The sequence below is a fragment of the Pyrgilauda ruficollis genome, unplaced genomic scaffold (assembly GCF_017590135.1).
Source record: "Pyrgilauda ruficollis isolate IOZ18807 unplaced genomic scaffold, ASM1759013v1 scaffold28, whole genome shotgun sequence".
Lineage (NCBI taxonomy): Eukaryota > Metazoa > Chordata > Aves > Passeriformes > Passeridae > Pyrgilauda > Pyrgilauda ruficollis.
In genome coordinates, this window is record NW_024524155.1 from 1,221,244 (window position 1) to 1,243,652 (window position 22,409).

Here is a 22,409-nt window from a genome sequence, read left to right on the forward strand (position 1 = left end):
GCACTGTGGAGAAAAATTAAAGTAGTAACCCAGGTTTAGGAACAATGTAGCTAAAAAGTCCCATATTTGCTGAATGACAAAGGGTTATATAGCAGCATTTCATTTTATTATTCGTGCTTGAATTTCTTGTTTGCTTTGTTGAGTCTGCTGACGAATACTAATAAATGCCTGCAACAATCCAGACGAGAGATGCCTGGCAACAAAGCTATGCGGTGGACCTCCCTGATCTTCTCCAGTTCACAACCTGACCTTTTGAAAAATTGGCTGGGCTAAGCTGCAGAATTTGGGTGTAATGGTTATTGTTAACTCCAGCTTTAGGATTTATTAATTTGTGTGATCAAGACTTACCTATACTTCAAAGTTTCTGAAGACCAAACACAATCATCCATCCATTAGAACTAACATTGTGTTTCAGTGAATCCCACTTACTGTCTGCCTAGAGATTCTGCTGTTTTGATGCATTCGGAATATAAAAATGCTTTTTCAACTGTGAGACCAGTCCAGTGAAAATCTGGTGTCTTCTCAGAGAGTAATATTTTAAAATAGCAATATGTTAATGAATTGCAAACGGAGAGTGGAATGCCAAAGGAAATGTCTGATATTTACACATTAATAAATGCATCACGATTAACTGCAGTGAATACCAATATAATGATTTGCCACGTATTTTAAAGACTGAGTAGCATTTTTCCATTTTAAATATTCAACAGTTTGTACACAATTGCTGTTTAGATGCAGAAGAGGAGGACAAAAGACCTAGTGAGAGAGACAGGCAAGGGAACATCATTACTAAAATAATCAGAATCCTTGGAGAATTGTAAAAAATTGCCTTTGCCAGAATAACTGCCAACCATTCTTAATCTCTTTCTCAATTTATTTCTTTATGAAGGGTGTTGCCAGGGTTCCACACAAGTATAGGTGAATACAGAAGCATTCAAAACAACACAGATGTCCCCCAACTTATGTTGCTAAAAGCAGAATTCACTGCTCTCTTTAAGGAATAAAAAGAAAAACCCCAAACCATTAAACTTCTGAGTTTTGTCCATATTTTAGCAGACAAAATATTTCAAGCCTCTTCTTTTTTTTTGTATTTATGTGTTATGGGATATAGAGCAAGCAAAAGCATTGATGCATAATATAGCTTTGGTTATTCTTATTGCATGTGCAGATAACTTTCTCAACAAAGTTGCAATAAGGTTATTTTGTTCTCATTGTTCAGTTTATTGGACAACTTAAATGCTTAGCTGTAGCCAGAGATCAATTTTTGAATTGCATTGAATTGCATATTTGATCAATATTTGAGTTGCATTGTTGTGTTCACCTGACTGACTTCTAAAGCAGTTTTAATTGTTTGGAAATTCTTTGCATTAGAATGATACGTAATATAATTTTTAAAAGGTAATTTCCTTTATTCTGCCTAATATTGAAATTACAGGAAGTTTGTTTATATTGTACATTGCACAACTCTCTTCCAGTATACAAATACTCTAACCTAACCTGTCATGTGAATTCAAATTATTGTCATAAAGAAGTGTAAAAGGGTAATATTTTAGTTACTTACAATTAATTTTTTTTTTATTCTGTAAATGTTAGTTAGCCATTCAGAAATAAAAGTGGCATTTTTTTCTTGAAGTACAGTAGATATTAGTTTCTAAAACATCTCTGACAGAAAAGAGTAGAATTTGACATCTCTGAGCAGGAGAAAAGAGCAGGGAGGGCCATCAGTGAGGTAGCACAGGCTCAAAGATGCAGTGTGGATCAGTGCCTTTGACTTCTGCAGTTTTTCCTTCTGTTATGGTGTCATGGTTTAGGAATGGTTTTCTCCAGTTCAGCACTCCCACCAAAACCTCATGCAGCTCACCCCCACTCCTCCAGCTGGAGCCACAGAAGGTAAAGATCACAGGTTCAGAGAAAAGCAAATTACTGGGAACAGCAATGAGATAAGAAAACAAACAGTAACAGCAAAAATACTAATGACAGAGGGTATGGAAAAAGAAACAATTTAGGAGAAACACACACTCCGCAGCACACTCAGTAACAGACCACCCTTTCCCCCCCAGTAATGGTCAGTAGTGGATGGCTCCCTCCAGCACATTTTCTGGACCAGAAGGCACCCTGTCTTCCCAGAAAAGAGTCCTTATGAGGTGAGAGGGTATGGAATAATGTCTGTGTCCTGGCCATGTCCCCTCCTGGCTACTACAAAAATTAACTCTGTCATTGCTGGAACCCAGACATTTTCCACTTGATAATCCAAAATTTTTGCCTTCAGGCCTTTTAGTATGATCCAAAATCCCTGAGCAATTGGGATTTCCTATTCAAGCCCACTTAGGACTCCTGACACTCAAAGAACAGTCTTCTGAGACACCAGGAAGGGTATTCAGCTGTCTAATTTCTTCTGTCTCCACAGTAGCTATCCCAAAAGCCCAATGATGCTCTTTTGGACCCTTGAAATACCCTCTCCTGAGGTAATAGGGATCAAGTGGTTATCTCTGGCCCTGACTCTTCCTTTTGTTCTGTGGGCCCTGTTTCCTCTTTATTCCCCACTAAGCAAACTGATTTGGTCTTGGATTTCTTCTTCTGTATAGGGGCAACTGCTACTGGCACGGGTTGTTGCTGTTGTTTAGCTGCAGTTTGAGAGGCCATGGTGCCTGTAGGTCTGCTTTCCTACTCCTCCCCTGGAGGGTGTTCTCTAGTATTGAAATGTGTCCAGTAAAGAGTAGCCAGGGCCCAGCACACTGCAATAAATTGCTCCTCTCTGGAGTTGCCACAGCATTTTCCTTGCACTGCTGCGTTCTGTCACTTTAAACAGGGTCTTGTATTTGTTCAGAGGTGAACTGCCAAACCATGGGAGCAGAGAATTTTCCCAAAAACTGGCCCATTCTCTCCCATACTCTATGCCACTAGTGACCATCCACCCTCAGGGCAGATCTCTGAATGACCTCCCTAGAAATCTCTGTCCTGACTAAATATGGTGTAGACTGCACTGAGGAGACATAGCAGACTTAGCAACAAGAATATGCTTTCCTTAACATCCAGCAGAAATTTAAACATTTTCAAAAGCTGTTTTAACAGGTCTGAAGGAGAAAAAGGGGGTGAAAAGCTGGGGAAAGTCATTCCCCCTGGGTATAATTGTTAATGGATCCCCAGGGTTAGTACCTGAATAAGGATAGGAGAGAAACACTGAATACACATCCCAAATTACTTTCACTGTCCTTGATGTTATCATGTCATAAGCTGATATCCCACAGTACAGCAGCAAAGGAATCCTGATCCCGCTCCCTGCTCTGAAAAAGATCAACATGAGGAGCATATATGGGAATATATACATGGTTATATATATAATATAATACCCATTTGAACAGCCCAAGCAACATTGTGACCACTGGCTCTGGACCTAATACAACAAATACTTAGATCAAATTTGTTTCTAACCTGCTCTGGGCAGATCTGTTTAATCACAACCCTTCGTGCCTCACACTGGGCTCCAATTACAGCTGTCTTGGTTTAGGAATGGTATTCTCCAATTAATTCTTCCATTAAAACCATGTGCCTCTCCCTCTCCACCCTCCAATTTGAGGCAGGAAAAGCAAAGATCATGGGTTGAGATAAGAGCAATTTACTGGGTACAGCAATGAGATAAGAAACTGAACAGTAACAGCAACAATACTAATGATAGAGGAAATAAGAAAAGAAACAATTCACACAGAAACCACACCCCCAGTCCCAACCATCCCTTCCCCCATAAGAGGCAATACCAGACAGCTTCCTCTGCCACGTTCTCATGCCCAGAAGGAGCCCCTTCTTCCTGGAAGAGAGTTCCTTTCCCCTGCCCCTGGCAATGGTGTGAGTTGGTATAGACTAACTTCTGTGTGCTGGCCGTGCACCCTCCTATCTTCTGCAAAAATAAAGCCTGTCCTGGCTGGAACCAGGACACATACCTTGCTCAATAACCTCAATGCAGTTACTTCATCACTCTGTGCCTTAGTCTCAATGGCTTTAAAATGACTATCACAGCACTCCTTAAAAATAACTGTAAGAGTTTCTATAAAAACGTTCTTTCCAAGGCTTATTTCAATGAACATCTGTCTCGTGTATCTTAAAGTGAAAGGAGGTATCCTATCTCAGAGATAAATCCAGGACCTTTATGAGTAAGAGTTACTTTAAAGTAAAGTTGATGGTCCCCATCCTTTTGAGCTGACCCATGATGCTCTCTGCAGAGCCCATGGTCATCTATTGTTGGGGCACTGAATGTACAATGCATCTGTGTTGTGATTTCCTCTTTGCTACTGCCAAGGGTTTGGCAGGTAACACATGGTACTTTGGCTGGGCAGAGCACAGAGAAATAAAAGGATTTAGCTTTGTATTACAAATCTACTCTGAGCTCAGTCTTTGCTTGTTATCAGGTTCCTGTGACTGCCATTCTTCTATGCTACAGAAGTGATTTAGTGAGATCTTAGAGTCTTACTGAATAATCTTGAATACTAAATAACTTGAAGCTTGCTCAGTTTTCTTTAAACATCAGGAAAAGTGCATCATAAGGAATGGCCATTTGCTCTTAGTTGCAGATTACTTGGTCTCAGTATACTACACTGCACTGAAGAGACCTAAATAATTGCTAACATAAGTAAATCTGTAGTAAGTCCAAATACAATAAAGCTTCACTTTTTCATGTTGTCTGTTTTGGAGAAAGCATGTATTATGGACCTTTTATTACTGACCTTTTGTAATTGTTTTCCTGAAACAGGAATTACTTTCTTGAAAATTAGGTACAGCACCTTTTCTTAGGATTAACTCTGAAAAAATTTTTGTAGGTCATGGAAAAGATAAACCAGTGAGGAAACGAGTCAAACGTAATTAACACCTTTGACATATGCATGTAAATCATGTATATTGCTGTAGCAATGTATTTTGTGTTAGCTCAGATATGAATGAGAAAGGAAAATACAGGCATTCTGAAAATGTATAAGACCTAAACCAACTCTTATCACTAATGCTAGACAATAGGATCAGATTTCTTTCACCAGACTAATTTTCTTTCTTTGCATATTTATGCCTACAAAAGCCTTGAATTTCAGTTCCTACTCATTTTCAGGATTTATGCCTTCTAATCATTCAGTAAAGGGCAAACTGTTGAACAGTCTGAGTCTTTCACAGTCATTCTGTTTGGTAGAAGTTCCAGTAGTCAAATAGCTTAGTGAATGAATGTTTGTCTTTCAACAAAATGGTTGACTCATCATTTTCACCTCAAAAAGGAATATTCAGCCACAGTACTGATTTCGTTTGCATAGCTTGAAAATATTGTGGCCATCAGGCTACATTTTTAGTCTTATTATTGGCAGAAAAACATTAGATAATTTGAAAGCCAATAGTACAGAGTAGCAGTTAGTCAAGTGGAAATGAAGGTGAAGTTCTAAAGTAATGCTTTTACATGCATAGTTATAACAGCAAGTGTTGTAGATGTGTGATTTGTAGTGGGGCAAGATCAAGTTCTTTTAAACCATAGAAAGCATGTCCTATTATTCCAGTGGAAACAGGTTAGTTTTGTATAGGGCCAGGGTGGCTCTTTGCATAGATAGTTTTGTTGGATGGTGAATATTCCCTCTTGTTTGAAATTCAAAATGTTTGATATTATACAAACAAAAAAAAACCTCACTGACTTTGAAGTTGTGTTTTTGTTTAGACTGAGAAGAAAAAAGATGTGATTGCAGCCCAGATGGCCAGCAACATCCTGGGCTGCATGAAAGAAGTCTGGCCAGCAGGTTGAGGGAAATTACTGCAGCTTTTCACTCTGCCCCTGTGAGACCCCATGTGAGGTACTGCATCCAGTCTGGGAACCCCAACACAAAAGAAGTGTGGGCCTGTTGCAGCAAATCCAGACTTGGCCAGGAAGATGATCAGAAGTCTGGAGAACAGGTCCTGTGAGGACAAACAGGCTGAGAGAGATGGGGTTTTTCAGCCTTGAGAATGGAGGGCTCTCGGAAGACCTCACTGGGACCTTCCAGTATTTGAAGGGGACTTACAAAAATAAGAGGGAGAGCAACTTTTTACACAGGCAGATAGTGATAGGACAAGGAGGAACAGTTTCAAATTAAAAGAGGAGAGATTTAGATAAGATATTTGGAGACATTCTTTACCCACAGAATGGTGAGGCACTAAAACAGGTTGTCTAGAGAATTTATGAATGCCCTGTCCTAGGAAGTTTTCAGGGCCAGGCTGCATGAGCCCCCGGGCAACATGATCTCATGTGTGGCGTCCCTGCTCATGGCAGGGAAGTTGCAACTAGATGATCTTTAGGGTCTCTTCCAACCCAAAACATTCTATGATTCTATCATTAACAGGAGGAATTCTGGAGGCTTGCATTAATTCAGGTTGACTTCCTCAAATACAGCACAATGTTTTGTTCTACATTTTTTCAAATTTATTTAATCTGACAGTGTTGTGTTGTAGCTACTGCATTTGCAGTTGTCTTTGCTCCTGCTCCCAGGGTGTATATGGCTCATTCTCTTCCTTTCTACTTTTGCTTTTCCCTATTATGCCTCTTACTGCCATCCTGCTAGGGAGTCATTCACTCATGCAGTCTTTTGCAGACAGATGAGAACATACTATGTATGTGCCACAGACCAGCTTAAAACAAATATTAATAAGCTGTCAGTAGCAAGCTGTAAGTACTATTACACTTAAAGCTGATTTGGTGCACCTGGAGGTTCTAGTGTCCCCATACTTATCTGCAACCAGATCTGTAACCTGTGTGCATGTTCCATTGGGTATTGTTTGTTTTCTCTTACTCTTATTCTGTGGAGATTCCCTGCAAACCTCTGAGGTGATCAGTGCATTTTAGTAGGATGCTGAAAGACTATAGACAGGGGGACGGGGGTGTCCACCCAGCTTCTGCTGGATGATGGGACTGCTGAATGTGCTGAGTGGTATAACAAGGGACGCTATTGCCTCTTTAGTCTTCCATTGAAACTGCACCTTCTGTGCATTTATCACTGTTGGTGTGTGGGATTCTGTAATGCTGTGCTTTCCCTGATCTCTGTGCTTATCCCCCGCTTCTCAGAAGAAGCTGTGAGGAATAGTGGGTGCCTGCACAGTATGATGTGTTTAATGTTTTTACTTGACTTTTTAACCACTCCCAGCTTGACAACATTGGATTCTGTTCTGCCTTTACTGTTTCAAGCCATGACAGCATTATCTTCCCCTTACGTCCCTCACAATCAATTCCCAGATTTAATTCTAGTGTCTTCATATTCCTTCTTCTTAACATTTGCTTTTCTTTCCCGCAATGTGAACAAGCTATTCATTCAAGATAAATACATACAGAAGATCAGCTGTTCAGCTTCTCCCTATAGTGAAATATTAATCTGGGCTGCTGAACTTGTACCATTTTATATGGAAAAAATTTTGTTTAGTATACTCAAGAAACAGAATCAGCAGTGGTGGTACCACTTAATGAAATCTACATAATTTTTTCCAAAGCTTGCAAGGCTGTTTTACCCTTTCTCTGATGTTCCCTGTGCAGCCTGATTATTGCAAATGCTACTTACTCCCCAGTGTGTGTCTGCAGCATTGGTAATTAGTGCACAATACGATTTGCAGGAGGCATGAGGAAAAAAGCACTGAAGTGCATTGATTAAAATTGCCACTTAGTTTAGCAACAAGACAAGCTACCATGTACCAAAGCCTAAATTATTTGAAGTGGGGGTCATGGGCTATATGAAGAATAAAGTGGTCTTAAAAAGAAAATTAATCCTATGTCCATTGATCTAATAGTGTTCAAAATGTCTTCCCCAAAGCGTTCTACTGACAAATTTTGCATGTTGATTAAAAAAGAAATAGCAGCTTTATTAAATGAGAAAAAACCTTTCACCTTAATGCATTTGGGCAGAGTGCTTTCAGTTTTGGGTGGAAGAGGCTGCCGTCATCTTCTCTCTTACAAAGCCAGTGGAGAAAAAACAGATCCTCTGTGTTTCACCTAGTATTTCCAAGAATGCCGCTTACAGCCTTCCTGTGATGCTACTTAGTCTTACCCATGTGCTTGAGGGAATTGAATCTGGATGAAGATGTGTCCTGCCAATGTATGTTGTCTAAAGAAGCAGCATTAGCATTAATAAATGCCAACACAGTTCTACACAGTTCTAGTACTATTCTAAATTCTCTTTTTTCTTTAGCTGCAGTAATTTACAGTTAAAAAACACATATCTTTACATGGCCCAAGGATTTAGCAGAAGTGCAACTGCTAAGGCAGATATTTACCTCATCATGCAGTCATGTTCACTTCTGGTTTTAAAAATAAAAATCTGCCTGCTGAATGAAACTGTCTTCTAAAGACCTTTGCTTCTTGTTTACATCTCATATTCAGAATGTTATAGAAAGCCTGCTGATTCTCGTCTGACCCTCTTACTCCCTGCTGCTCTTCCATGTAGGCATTAGTGATACTGTTGGGGTGGCCTGGGAGGTGTTGCATGTGACTGTATGGCTTCAGGCATGACGCTCAAGGGTGTGGAAATCCAGGTGGACTTGATCCTTCTCCTAAGAGGGAGGGGCATGGAGGAGGGTTGAGTGAAGTAGATGAGGCCTTCTTCAGAGAATTGGAAGATCTCTCATGTTCAGAGGTCCAGGTTCTTGTGGGGTACTACAGTGATGTTAATGATCTGCTGGAAGGACAACAGAGGGCTCAGGTGATCTGGAAGGTGCTGGGGACAGCTTCCTGTTACAAAGGATTGAGGTGCCAGCAAGGTGATCTCCAGTGGTCTCTACCAACTTCAGTGACTCTTCTGTGGTCTCCTCTTAAGTCCTGGAATGAAAAGAGCAAATTAACAAAACAGGAACTGTGAAAAGAATAAAAACTTGCTCTCATGCTAAGGGAAGAGAAGCAGCCTAAAGCATCATCTAAACTTCTTAGCTTTCTGAAGTGAGATTTTTTTTCTCCAACTTTCATAAGGCCAGAGTACCATGGTGCTAAACAAGGAAAAAAGGTTCCTGGCAATACTGTCCCTGGTTATTTCAACAGATATACATTGTGCTTGAATTCTTCCACATGATACGACACACTTCACTTGAGGCACTTCGTATATATATATATATATATATATATATATATATATAGCTTATAGAATAAGCCCTAGAGAGAAGGAAAAGTTTTCATGGCAAGTGAAGCATTGCACCTCCCCTGCAGCATAATTTGCAACTGCATTTATACAGACACTGCATCTGAAACAGGAGAAGTGAACAGGATATTTCAGAGGAAGTTCTTTATAATATAAATCAAATGGAAAACACAACTCCCTATGAAATGCTTTACAAGTATGGAAACTCAGACTAGGTTAGTTTTCAGATAGTACTTACTGGAAAGGATGTAAAATTTTGCTCTTATATATTGTCACTCCCAAATTGAGTCAGGTTCTTAGAATATAAATCAAATGGAAAACACAACTCCCTATGAAATGCTTTACAAGTATGGAAACTCAGACTAGGTTAGTTTTCAGATAGTACTTACTGGAAAGGATGTAAAATTTTGCTCTTATATATTGTCACTCCCAAATTGAGTCAGGTTCTTAGTGTATTTGGTGATTTTTTTTTTTTTTTTTACATATGTTTCTTTAGAGATCCTTGCTCCTTACTATAAGGAGGAGTAAGAGATCAAATCCAGTTTTTAGATGTAGCAGCACTTCAGAGGAAATCTGCTCAAAAACCTGCTGGATTTCAAACTAGTGTACAGTTGTTTGAAGAATCCAGGTGGCTGTGGCCTTGTGTTCTTTCTGCACTAGCTGTGAAATGATATGAGGAACATATTTCAATCACAGTACTGAAAGCAGTATTGGACTTATAAAAAAATATTTTATGGTAATAGTCCCCGCATGCTAAGAAACAAAGATGCTGATACTCTGTTAATTGTTGTTTTTCTAGGGTAAAGATCAGTGGTTACAGTTTACAGCAATGGTTAGAGTGGATTCAAATAAGTTTGTGCTGAAGTGGATGCAGAGAATACAGATGAGCAGTGGGTCCCATAACTTTTTTCCTGGAGGTGGTAACTCATATCTTCATATTGGAAGCTGTTAAACTGACTCCAGCCAATTCCCAAGTCATCTCTTTGTGCCCTTGGGCTGTTTCCTGAGCTCTTGGCTGTGTCTTTCCTCGTTTAAGGAAAGAGGAATCTGTTGCAATACACTTGAGAAATAGTTTTCAGTATTTTTTTACTTGGAAACTGTGCTTATAACTGTGTATACCTGCAGGAGGGCAACTTGATAGTGATTGATTTGTATTTTTGGTCTTTTTCTACTTGATTTCAACTGTATAGACAGTTTCTTATTATTTTTGAGGAGGATGTTATAAGGTGGATCAAATAATATATGCCCTATATTTTATCCAAAACGTTTGGAAACACTAACTTTATTAAATAAGCAAAAGCTCCAGTGTTTGTTCTCTACTAATCTAAATGAAAGAATGAAAAATATATGCACATTTTTTCCATTTCCAGTGGTTTTAGGCTGCTTCCTTCTCATTTTTTAATATAATTCTATAATTAAAAGGTACTTGTTCTTACTTTATGAAAGAGCATTCGTGGTATGTGGATCTTTCTTTCATTTAAATGCCTTGATATCAGAAATATGTCCTAAAAATATCTAGTAGCCAAGCTAAGAGAACTAGCTATCACACTCAACATTTTAATCAGATAATTTTTCCCTTTGGCACAATTTCTGCTTTGCATTCTTCAAGTTCTTTAGTTGTATGAGCCTGTACCTCACACTCTCCAGGAATGAATAATGGTGCTTTCAATTTGTTGTTACTAATTACAGTTTGATGATACTCCTTTTGTAGCCAAAATGGATTTGAAAGAAACCTCACTATAAGTAAGAGTCTAGTTATAACCTAAAAATTTCCCTCTCTATTGCAGAAATTCATCATATCTCACTATAGTAGAGCTGAATTTTGTAAAAGAGATAGGTAAATAATTTTCTACAGTCAGCATTATTTTAAGAAGTCTTTTAAGGAGGAGGAGGGATTAGGAAATGATTATGAATTTTTCATGTTTCCTTGAGAAAAATCCAGTAAATGGGTTGTAATTCCTACCTACATCCATCCATGCTGTAGGTAACAGCTCTCATTCCTTAATGAAGGGACAAAGAAGTTGTGAATCTGGAATTAAATCACTTGTTCCTTTCTACTACTGTATTATAATCTTGTAACAAGCCATTTTCAAATGAAAAATCGCAAGTTTGTACTTCATTCTCCAAATGAGAAAATGTATTTTCTTCTCTTCCCAATTAGAAACACACATCTCGGATCAGAAAAAAGAAGACTTCTGTGCTGAACTTCAGTTTTATAAGAATTCTCAAAAACACACAGAATTTTCTATCCAGGCAGAAACCGTAGCACCGAAACTTTCAGATTTGCAAGTAACCAGTCAAAGTGGAGGATTCCTAACTGACTGTAATTCTGGTTCAGAAGAATCAAGGTAAACCCAAGAAATATCCCTCTATATAGTTTTTTAAGATTCAAATTATTGACAATATGCGCATGGTTTTTTGAGTAAATATAGGGAAATTTGCTTCCCACATGCAATCAGTAAGTCAGCTTTTTACTTAGACTCACCTTTTCTGCCCTTCTTCCCTTGTGGAATGTAGCATTTCACCTCTGTATTCTCTAAGCACTCACAGAAAATATGATCTTTGCAATGATTTATATCACACATTGTGGGTACCTCAATGATTGTGATCTCTACAGAGAATTTTGAAAATGCATGCTGAACAGAATAAAACCGGATCTTGAAAACCTAGTAGTATCTGTGGCTTTACACAACAAGCGCATGAAATGTGATGAGGGAGTAGGAAACAGGAATAAAGCAGGGTGAAGTCCACATGAAGCTGGAAGAGTGAAGATGAGAAGCTGTAATACCTTGTAGCAGTCTGTGACAGGAATCTGAGGACTGGCTAATATGATTGAACAGTTTAAAACAGACTCTGAAGATTTTATTGTGTCACTAATTTTGGTAATTTCTTGTCACTAGTGTTTTTACTGAGCAATGGCCCTCTATAGCAGTCTTAAGAAATATATACACTCATTCTGTATCTGACACAATGTACAAAGGTATAAGTAGCTAGTTATACCTTTGACTAGACAGCTGGTTAGGGAACAAGCTACCAGTTTTGAGTGTCTTAGGCAGTCTGAATACCAATTTTCAACTGAGAGTGTCAGAGTTGTTTTTGAAAATGGGGTCAAGGCTGCAAAGCCCTATTACATACTTTTGAAAAATACACTGATTCCTCACCTGTCTAGCAGATTCTACACCCGGTTTTGCTAAATTCATTATGATCTAATGGTGAGTGTTTGGGCCAAACCCAATTCTTAACACTTTTTCATTTTCCTTTTTGCCTTTTTGCATTAGCAGCTGAGATTTGCTGTAAGGGCAATGCATCCTGCACTAAATGCCAAGTATAACCCAAAGTGCTTAAGTACAGCCCAGCACAGAGTCACCCAAAAATTGTTCATTTTACCTTTCAACAGCACCACTCCCACTGACAATCAGGCTTGTCTGGAACACTAAGATTAACCTCCCACAGCAGCGATCATGTTGAACCATCTCAGCTCCAAGTATTTTATATGTAGGATCCTAAAGCTATGTGCCAAAACCTACCTTGGCCCAAATAGATTTTAATTAGAATATATGTTAACATTTCTTGATATGGAAAAACCCAGGAAATGTTAAGTCAGTGTTGATTTGTGTTTTAGATGGTGGTCCTGGTACTGTCAATGTGATTTGTCATTTTTAGTTTTAAGGAGAAGGGAAGAGAAAATAAATACAGTGGAAGCAGGTGAAATACAGTGGAAGCAGGTGAAGAAAGGGTGGCTGAGTACAGACAACTGTCTGTGTAAGATAATGACTTCTTGGAGCAATAGATAGCTTTCTTTATCTTTTTAGGATGTGAATTACACATAAAGTAATGTCTACAGTGGCAGCAGGAGTTCAGAAGGTATAGCTTTTCTCTGGCTACTTCTTATCAGTTATTAGCTATGAAGTGTATAGCCAGAAAATGCTTAAAGAAAGCAAATGTTAAAAATATTTGCCAGTTTCCTTTCTAATCATTCATTTACTAATTTTGCTGCCATGTTACAAAGGAGATCTGAGTGATCTGTGAGTATCAATGGAGACCCAAGATGTTTTGTGAGAGTCTTACTTTGAGTGAATTTTTCTGGCCATTGAATCTTGTCTTATTTTAAGTTGTCTATGGCTAGTAAGTTATTTTAAAACTCCAGGTGGCATACAGTATGGAATTCCTGTTGTCAGGTATAATATTTAGAATCATACCATCATTTTACCGATTTCATACCATCATTTCTACAGATTCCTAGATTTTTTTATGGATATTTTCATATCACTTCCTGTGGAATCATCCCACAAAAAAATTTGGTTTGCTTAGACCTGAGCATCACTTTGATCCCCCCCCAAATGTTTTATTACTTTTTTCTCTGTGTTAAGCAATGGCTTTTAGTATTTGCTTTCCTTCAGCATTTTCTGTTTATAGGCTTCATAGCCCATTTGTATTCATCTGGTTTTTGCCTTAGTACTGTAGGGTATTTATTTACTATTCCAGATTTGCAGATTCTTTTCAGAACTACAGCTTTAAGAAGTGGTAGAAGGGCATCCATTTTTTTTTACTATTTAATACATTTGCAGTGGTTAACAAGTTTTTGATAATTTATTTCTGTGCATTTTGTTTCAGAGGGGTGGAATAACAACAGGTTTTTAAATTTTTTTTCATTTCTTTTGCAGTAGTGTAGCAAGAAAAGATAACAGGATGCTCCCTGAATTTATATCCTCATGGAATGATGCTGAAGATTTCGGTGGAAGAACAGAAACTGCATTCCTTTTAAAAGAATTGGACACTCTGAGGGCCAAAAATAAAAAGGTACAATTGCGATATTCAAGATACCAATATTTGCTTTTTTATAATTGCCTTGCAAAACATACATTTTAAACTGTGCCTGATTTAGTTTTGTTATTTATTTTAGTGCACCAATCACTAGCTTCCCGTAATTTTGGATTTTTAGTGTTTGCTTAACAACAATTTCTGTGGAATTAAACCCTCCAACCTGCTCTCTGACTTTTTTGATCAATAGATTCTTGCACCCTTGATGAAAACCAATGAAGACCAAAGACTAGACCAGGATGTCATGGGTAGAATCCAATTAATGTTCCCTGATAACTCAGCTTTATTGAAGAGGAGAAAATTCCATCTTCCTTGAATACTGCATTGCTTCTAGTGTTAGCTGTGGTTGCATGTGCCTAAACAATCTGAGAGTCTCTAGTCTTTCCAAAAAGTGTCATTGAATATTCAAGCTCAGATATCTGTCCAAGAACAGATTTAGTGAATACCTTTTAAACAAAGGCCTTGATATGTGAAAGAATACCAGTCTTCCATCTGATGGAGAACATGAAAAAATATGCATTTACACCAGTCTTTTCAGACTGTGTTGTCTGTAACTTGGTAAGAAACAGGCTATTAGTGCAACCACCTACATTATATTCCATGCAATTCTGAACTTCCTTAGCAAGAAGGACTACAGCTGGTGATACCTGAGGAAGAGAATCCCAAATAAAAACAATGGCATGTGTACTTGTCTCACAGAGCAAGATAGCCCAGATGTTAAAAAAAATATTCTTAACATTTCTTCTTTAAACAAATAAATATAATAAATTGAACTTCTGGTTTAATGCTTAGTGTTTGTATTTTGAGGGTGAGAAATCGTTGTTTGCAATTTTATTGTGGTTGAATTACTTGTTGACAGTTTCAGCCAGATAAGAATCTTACTGTCCATTTGCTCAATTCAGCTTCAAGATAAGCTGGCTGAAAAGGACAAGGAGCTGAAGACAATGAAACTGGACTTAGAATTGCAAGATAGAGCTACAGAAGCTAAGATTGCAGAAAGGATTGCAGGTACAGTAGGCGAGCGTTTAACAGATGGCTGTATGGCTCATACAGTACCCGTGGTTGCTATATGACGTGGCCTAGTGAATGTTAGCTTTATTTGCTAAAGGAGGGAAGATTTGACTTTTTTTTTATGTGTGGCTGTTTAGAGTTGCTTAGAAAATAGATGGCTTTAACATCCTGGTACTGGTATTAGTAGGAGCTTTACCTGTATTCATACTGATTTGGGCATTAAATGCATTGTTAACACCATGTCAATCCAATCACAAAAAGGTTGTTTGTTTTGTTGGAAGGTCCTGAACAAACAAGGGGAAATAATGATTACCAGTGCCTCTACCTTTCAACCAGCAGTTCAAATACCACTTATTGTTTTAGCTGGTTCAGAGCAATACTACCCCCTCTCCGTGTTTGGAGATAGTCTCACAGTCACCTCAACCAGGGACCTGTGCTGTTCTTGAAAAATCTGCTCTTTTGGTAGTTAAAATGAATTTTTGTCAGATGATGGCATATATCCAGTGAATGAAGTTTATATGAATTCTCAGAAGGAAATGTTTTTAAGTGTATATCTGAAAGTGAACATGTGCTTATATTTGTTGTTAATTTTCTTTGGATAGACATGCAAGCATGGAGACAGTTTGTATTCTGTGCTTGTGGAAACTGCTAATGTAATGAAGCTGGGCATTCTTATTATTGAAAAGTGACTGTGTATAAAGTATACCCAGTAGATGAAAAATACTCTCAGGTTTTCATGAAGATGTTTAAAAAACATTAATGGGAGTGCTTTTATAAATTCATTATATCATTTGTTCAGAAAGAAAGTGTTAGCTTGGTAAAATTGTTTCCTCATAGATCACACGCACTTCATAGAGTATTAATAGTACTAATAGCTGTCCCCAAAATATTTGTACTAAAGGGAGGAGTAACTGTCTTCAGGAAAATGGAGCAGATAATAAACTCTCTAGCTGAAAAACAGATGGCTGACATTCCACTTAATAACAAACTCCTGAGAATATGGTGTAGTGTGAATATTATAGATGGAAAAGTGAGTTCCTAGATTTTCTGTGGTGGGGGAAGGGAAAGTCAAATCTAATCAGCATCTTAGAAAAAAAATTAAATACAGGCATAATTTTTATTCTTATTTAATTTCACGTAACTGCTTGCTTTATTTTCAGACGAAAGAAAAATCTGCACTCTGTGTCATTGTTATATCCACTAGCCGAAAGCTAATGCAGATTGTTTGGCTTGATATGAAGTTTTCTGTTTGTTCCTGGATATTTGCCCACTGTTCTTACCTCTGTACGTGATTCTCTTTGGTAGAGGTGTTCATTGCTCGTTAAAACCTGGAAAGAAAGGTGTGTCAAAAACACGGATAGTTTTGTTTTTATGGATATGGTTGAAATACTTGTTAGGAAATTGTTGTTTTCCTACATTACTGCTTAAACTTTCTATTGATGTCCTAAACATATTTTTCTCTTCAAAACAGAGTGGCATGAATATGGAAATAATAATTTAACATGCTTATTCTGTTTTTAAAGGAAGAATAAACCAAATTTTAAAGACGGCTACATAGTGTAATAACAATGACCTTTAAAAAATAACCTTTTTTTCTCCTTTTATGAGTACAGGAAGTATAAAATCCTTTAAATGCTGAAGGGAGAGGGCAAGAGGCTCCTTACTACTTAAACTGTTTGCCAAAAGGAAGCATCGTTAATACTTCACAGTTTTTTTGCTTCCTGTCTTGCAGTTCTAAGAATGTTACCAAATTTGGATAAATGGTTTAAAATCTGGAATTATGTGAACCCAACTGGATTTGTGGAAGCCTCTGTGTGTCTCTCTCATAAAAACCTTGGGGAGAGTTCTAATGGACAAGCAGAACCTAATAAAGAACAGACGGTGTGTTCAAGGAAAAACTTATCCCCCTGCATTAACTTCTTTGAGGAGGGGAGAACACATGCTGCTGCGATTTCAGGTTACTAGTTAATGTTTAATTACTGCAGTGTGTAACACATGGTATAGTGAAGCTTGTAAATATGGGTGTTTGCATTTTTATTATTACTTAGTACTGACTTTATGATAAGTAAGTGACTCCACAAAACTGTATTGTAAAGAACATAAGAAAGGTACACCATAAAAGTGTTATCTACTTTGAGGAATATTAGAATTCTGTTTTAAAAGGTAACCCTGTAATTGATAGGTTTTACCTAAACAAGCCTCATGGAAAGAATTGAAAAGTGAAGACAAAGGGCATTTTGAAATGAAGCTACAATGGTCTACAGAAACAAAAAATCCAAAGATTGACATTTTGTGATTTTTAAATTGTTCAAAGTAAAAAGTAAAGAAAAAAAGGGTAAATTTATGAAATGCTTCATGAGAAAAGAAGAAAAAGTAGAATTAAAGCAGAAGATATATATGATGGAAGAAAAGTATTATACTGTGTGAAGTAAATAACTTATTTTCAGAATGTTTTTATTTTAAAATTTTGCTAGCTAGCTTTGAAAACATATTTTAAACCTTCCTTGGATCCCTATCTCAGCTAGTTATGGCTAAAGAAAATTAGAGAATTTAAAGTTTTGATTTCAGACTTTTAGGCATTAGAGACTATTGTTTTTGATGGACATAGTTACCACAGGTTCCTGCAGTTTATTCGTTATTCTTCTGTTGGATTTTGTGTCATTCTGACCCAATGTCAGAAGGTACTGTTAGTTTCACTCCCTGTCGTGAAGAAGAACAGAGGTGGAGGCAACATCAGGAAAAGCCAGGGAAGTGCACATCATAAAAGAACAGACACCAGAAGAATGTAAGCAAAAAAGGGAACACCACGAAGGAAGCCGGTATGAAGAATAGCCAGATCTGAAATTTGGGTGTGCAGAACTTTCATATGTTGAACAGAAAAGGGAATGGGTGTCACCTGTGGGAGTGGTAAGGGGAAGGAATATACATCTTCCAAGGACAGACTGGAAAATCAAGATGGAGGCATTGCAAAGGAGTAAGTCTTCAAAACAGCTAGCTGAGAGAACAGGTCTCACTTTGGATGGATGTACTAAGTGACTTCATTTTTTCCTAATGGAAGAATTAAGCAGGGGATATATATATATGAACTTTTAGAGGAAGGAGATGGTTGAGTGTAAAGGAGAGTTATAGAGCATAGGGATAACTTCTCTAGACTGGAAAAAATATCAAAGCCCTGTTCTCACAGTGCCATTACTGCAGCAAGGTATACCATAGTAGGCAAGAGACCCAGAGCTCTTGGAATATTTTTGTTGCTATCAGAGTATATATTGGGACTAAGAATAATTCTGAACAAAAATATAATAAAAATATTTATCCTTAAATCTTTCTGTAGAAACAGCTATTTCGTGAGTTGGGTTTTTTTAATGCCAGTATCTTAGTAATAATATTACCAAAATTTAATACTTTCTTAAATCAATATCAGCTCAGCAGGGTTGAGTCCAGCCCTTTTAGGGGTTTTACACCATTTTTAACACCTGAAAACTGTATTAGCATTCTGTAGATGCTCTCTGAAAGACCAAGGTAATGATAGGAAATACAGTGTGGAAAAAGAGGAAGGCAGTACTTCTAACATGTTGGTATACATCATACAACTTTCAGTCTCTTGGAAACTAGGGCAATATACCTACAATGAAGTCCCTATTTCGGGTCTGTTTTTATGAAAATGTTGTGAATATACATTTGTGGTATTTTGGAATTCTCGAATATGGTGTGGAAATATTCATGAACATTATTTGAAGTTTTCTAAATTAACTTGAAAAATTATTACTGAGTATGCACATGCAATAGATTTAATAGCAAAAGTAAAAACAAATATCCAAGTGGCTGTTAGCTTAGAGTTAATTTGATTTAATATCCATAAAGTGAGAGGAAATAAGTAATCTTGCCAGTAATAAACTTTGGGTGGCAATAACTTTCAGCACAGAAGAAAAGTATTTTCCATTTCTTCAAAGCTCACTTTAGAGTCCCTTTTTAGATGTTATTTTTCTTTCCTGCATGTCATCCATTAAAGATTAGCTGTGGAAGGTTGGAGCATGGAGAGATTATGAATGACAGAACAACTCCTGCAGAATAATAATCAGTTTTTGGTATTTAATGCTGTTTGACTTTTGCAGACACATTTCTTATTAACCTTTGGTACAAACAGAAATCCAGGTTCCTGATATCTCATGGAGAAGATGAATTCAAGATCCTCTTCCAATTAAACTGAAATAAGGCCAATATTGGGCCTTAGCCAAAAGAACTCAGTAGTTCCCAACTCTCATGTTTATAAACCTAAATATGAATGATATTTTACAGTAAGAAGGTAATGCATATACTTCCCTAAACCAGTTTTCTGTGCATAATTTATTTATACATTTAGTCCGTATAACTCTTAGGGGGCTTGTCCTATTAAATGCTTCATTATGAATACTATTTCCTGAATATATTTTCAAAATATTTCCTGATAAATAACACAACTTTGAAAATAGCTGCAGGATTTGAATCCTCTGCATGGGAAGGTAGAAAATACATTTATAGAAAAGAAAAAAAACCCAGGGTGGGGGCATCATGACTGGTAAAATCTTGGCTTATTTTTTAACAGCTTAATTTGAAATAATGTGATTTTACCTTCAGATTGTCAGAATTGTTGATTGTCAAAAAGTTGCATACAGCTCTTTGAAGTACAGTATATGATGAGTTGGCATAGATTAAAATGTCATTTACTAAGCTATTTGTTGGTGGAGCTTGTATGTAAAAAGCAAGCCAGTTTCTTCTGCATTTTTTATGGCTAGTCTGTCCTTTCTTCCACACAAGTGCTGGATGAGCATAAAGAATTGGGTTTTATTCAGGAATAAAAAGGTCTGCAAATGATCTACTTCTTGGGGCATTACAAAACTTTCCTTTACCATGACAAATTTTAACTTGCAAACTTTAATGCAGTGTTTATATTTTTCCTCTAAAAGTAAATATTCAGGCATCAGCAATTACCCACTGAAGAAAAAAGTTTAACGGCATTATGGTTTGAATTTTGAAGTCAGCTGTGTTTAGTGTGTTAGAGGCAGAGGCTTAAGTATTGTACAGGGATTGGCTTTCACAAGAACTGCCTTGGGGTCTGTGTATAATACTCTCTCCTATTCTTTTCCACTTTATTTTTTTTAATTGAATTGTGATCTGAGTACATAAAGAAAACCCTATGCAGAGCTGCCACTAAGCAACTTTAGCCTTTTATTAAGAACACTCTTTTTATAGCATTGGAAATGTGATGAATGCTATGCACTAAATACATACAACAAACACAAAGCAATAAAGAAGTCACTGTGTTCTATCAGTGTTTGTTCAGATTGCTTTATCTATAAAGTCACATTTAGGTGTAAATTACTTTTAGTCTATAATTCCTGGTACAGACTGATGAAAACTCTTAAGTATTTTTCCTATGATCTTCTTATCACTATTTTACTTTTATTTTTTCAGTTGTACATCATAACTGAAAGTAAATGAATGGTAGCTTTCAAAAAACAGATAGGAACTTAAGTTGTCTGTTTCGTAATAGAACATGTCAGCACTATTTTTAAGTTGACAGTGAGCCCTGGAGCTCCTGATAGTTTGCCATTAACCTGAATAAGAACTCTGTAAGTGCTTTAGAATTTGAACATTTCTGGGGATTATCTGCATTTTGTAACATGTATAAGCAGAGACCAATTAATGACACATTTTAAAGGCTTTCATGGCAGTGCAGGGTTTTTTTCTTAATTTGGCTGTGATAAGATTGACTTATTTAGGAGTTGTGAACACAGTCATTAAATTTAGTAGAAATTCTCAGAGGATTTTGATTTCTAATTTGGGTGGATGACAAATACATACATGTTTGTATTTCTGTAAGGAGAACAAGCATATATTCATATGGTTAAATAAAATTTAATATATCTGTAAAACTTACTTATATTGAAAACCAGTTATTGTAGTGTTATAGTATTTACTGTATCTTCTGAAATACAGTAGCACTGTGTATAGTGATCTCATATTTTCTTTAGATGACTTGGCCTGTATTCTAATTTTACTTTTTTTGATGAGTAATTATAAAAAGTGATTTCTGCTGCCATAAATGTTTTTAGTCCCAACATTTTCCTCTTTTTCCTCTCTTACTCAGTTTATTTTATTTACACAGATGACCTGTAGGAAATAAGCAAACAGACTTTTATCCTGGGAGTTGTGCTTTCCTTGCCTCCCCCAAAGTTCCATGTTTGGAAAATCATGAAGCACTGCTTAAACTAGAATGATTTCCAGCACACTTTCTCAGTACTGCTGTTTTAAAGGTGGTTTAAAAAGTATAGGAGATAAGTTTGCCAAAAGAATCAGGTTCAACTGAGAAAATATGTACACTGCTTTGACTCAGTAAACTCATACTTGGTATGGTTCATCTTCTTCATATTTACTTTTGCCCATATTAGAAAACAATTAGCTTACTAAACAAATTTGAGTATTTGGGATAAAAAAATCTACTTTGAGTCTCTCTCATTTGACTAAGAATTACATGATATTTGATAAGCTTGTTTAAAAATGGACATATCCAAATATTATTGTAAACACCCATTGATTTGTTTTACCTGCAATATAAGTATTTTACTTAGTTGGCTTACATAGTAGCTAATAATATTTGTTAATGTAATTTAACTGCTGTGAACCTTTACTGAACAAATATTGAAATTTATACAAGTCAAAGAAAGAGAATCTCTAATGACTTTTGTAAAAGCTTCCATTTAATAGTTAAGGAGAAAAGTTTATATGACATACCAGATGCAATTAACAGTAGATTTTACATTTAATAAAAAGAAAGAAGCATATGTATTTGCTTTATTCATTCCATCATAATTTGCATTAGAGCTGTGGGTGTTTAATGAGCAAATTCCAGCTAAAATGCTATATTGATTTTCTAAGTGAACTTTGTAATAGCTATCTACCTTACAAAAGCTCTCTGTTTACAATTGTTTTCTTTACTAAAAACTAAAAATGTTTTAGAATTGATGAGTTTAGCATAATGATTCTTTTAAAATAAAGAGCTCTTTTAGAGTATGCAGGGATTTTAGTTACAAGGAGAAAGATGTTATTAAATTATTCCCAAAAAATAAAGCTTATACAACTAAATAGTAGTGCTGTGCTTCTATATACTACAATATTTGCAAGCATGGGAAAATAATCCTCTTTTTAAATTAAGTTCTCTGAGATTTAAATATTTTAACTCTTGAATGCCATCAGATATGTATGACTTAGTAAATGACACAATTCATTTTAGCTTAATACTAGACTACTCATACTTCATTTCTGTGTATCATTTTCTTACTTGAAATATGATTTCTGTACAAATTTTTGTTTCTTCTTGGTCAGGCCTCAAGATAGGGAGGATAGGTGTGGTTGGTATGCCAACTAGAAGTTCTCCAAGGAAAACCTTGTAATGGTGACCAGAGCAGTTGGTGAAAAAGTAGCTGGATCTGT

General features: G+C 36.6%; 1 protein-coding gene across 1 annotated transcript in view; it reads left to right on the forward strand.

Moving 5' to 3' along the window:
- Positions 1-22,409, forward strand: part of MIPOL1 (mirror-image polydactyly 1) — a 162,065-nt gene that overhangs the window by 17,145 nt on the left and 122,511 nt on the right. Inside the window, exons 5-7 of the mRNA XM_041472129.1 lie at positions 11,269-11,455; positions 13,772-13,907; positions 14,831-14,936. Coding sequence (XP_041328063.1) covers positions 11,269-11,455; positions 13,772-13,907; positions 14,831-14,936 — 429 coding nt within the window. The remainder of the gene's footprint in view (positions 1-11,268; positions 11,456-13,771; positions 13,908-14,830; positions 14,937-22,409) is intronic.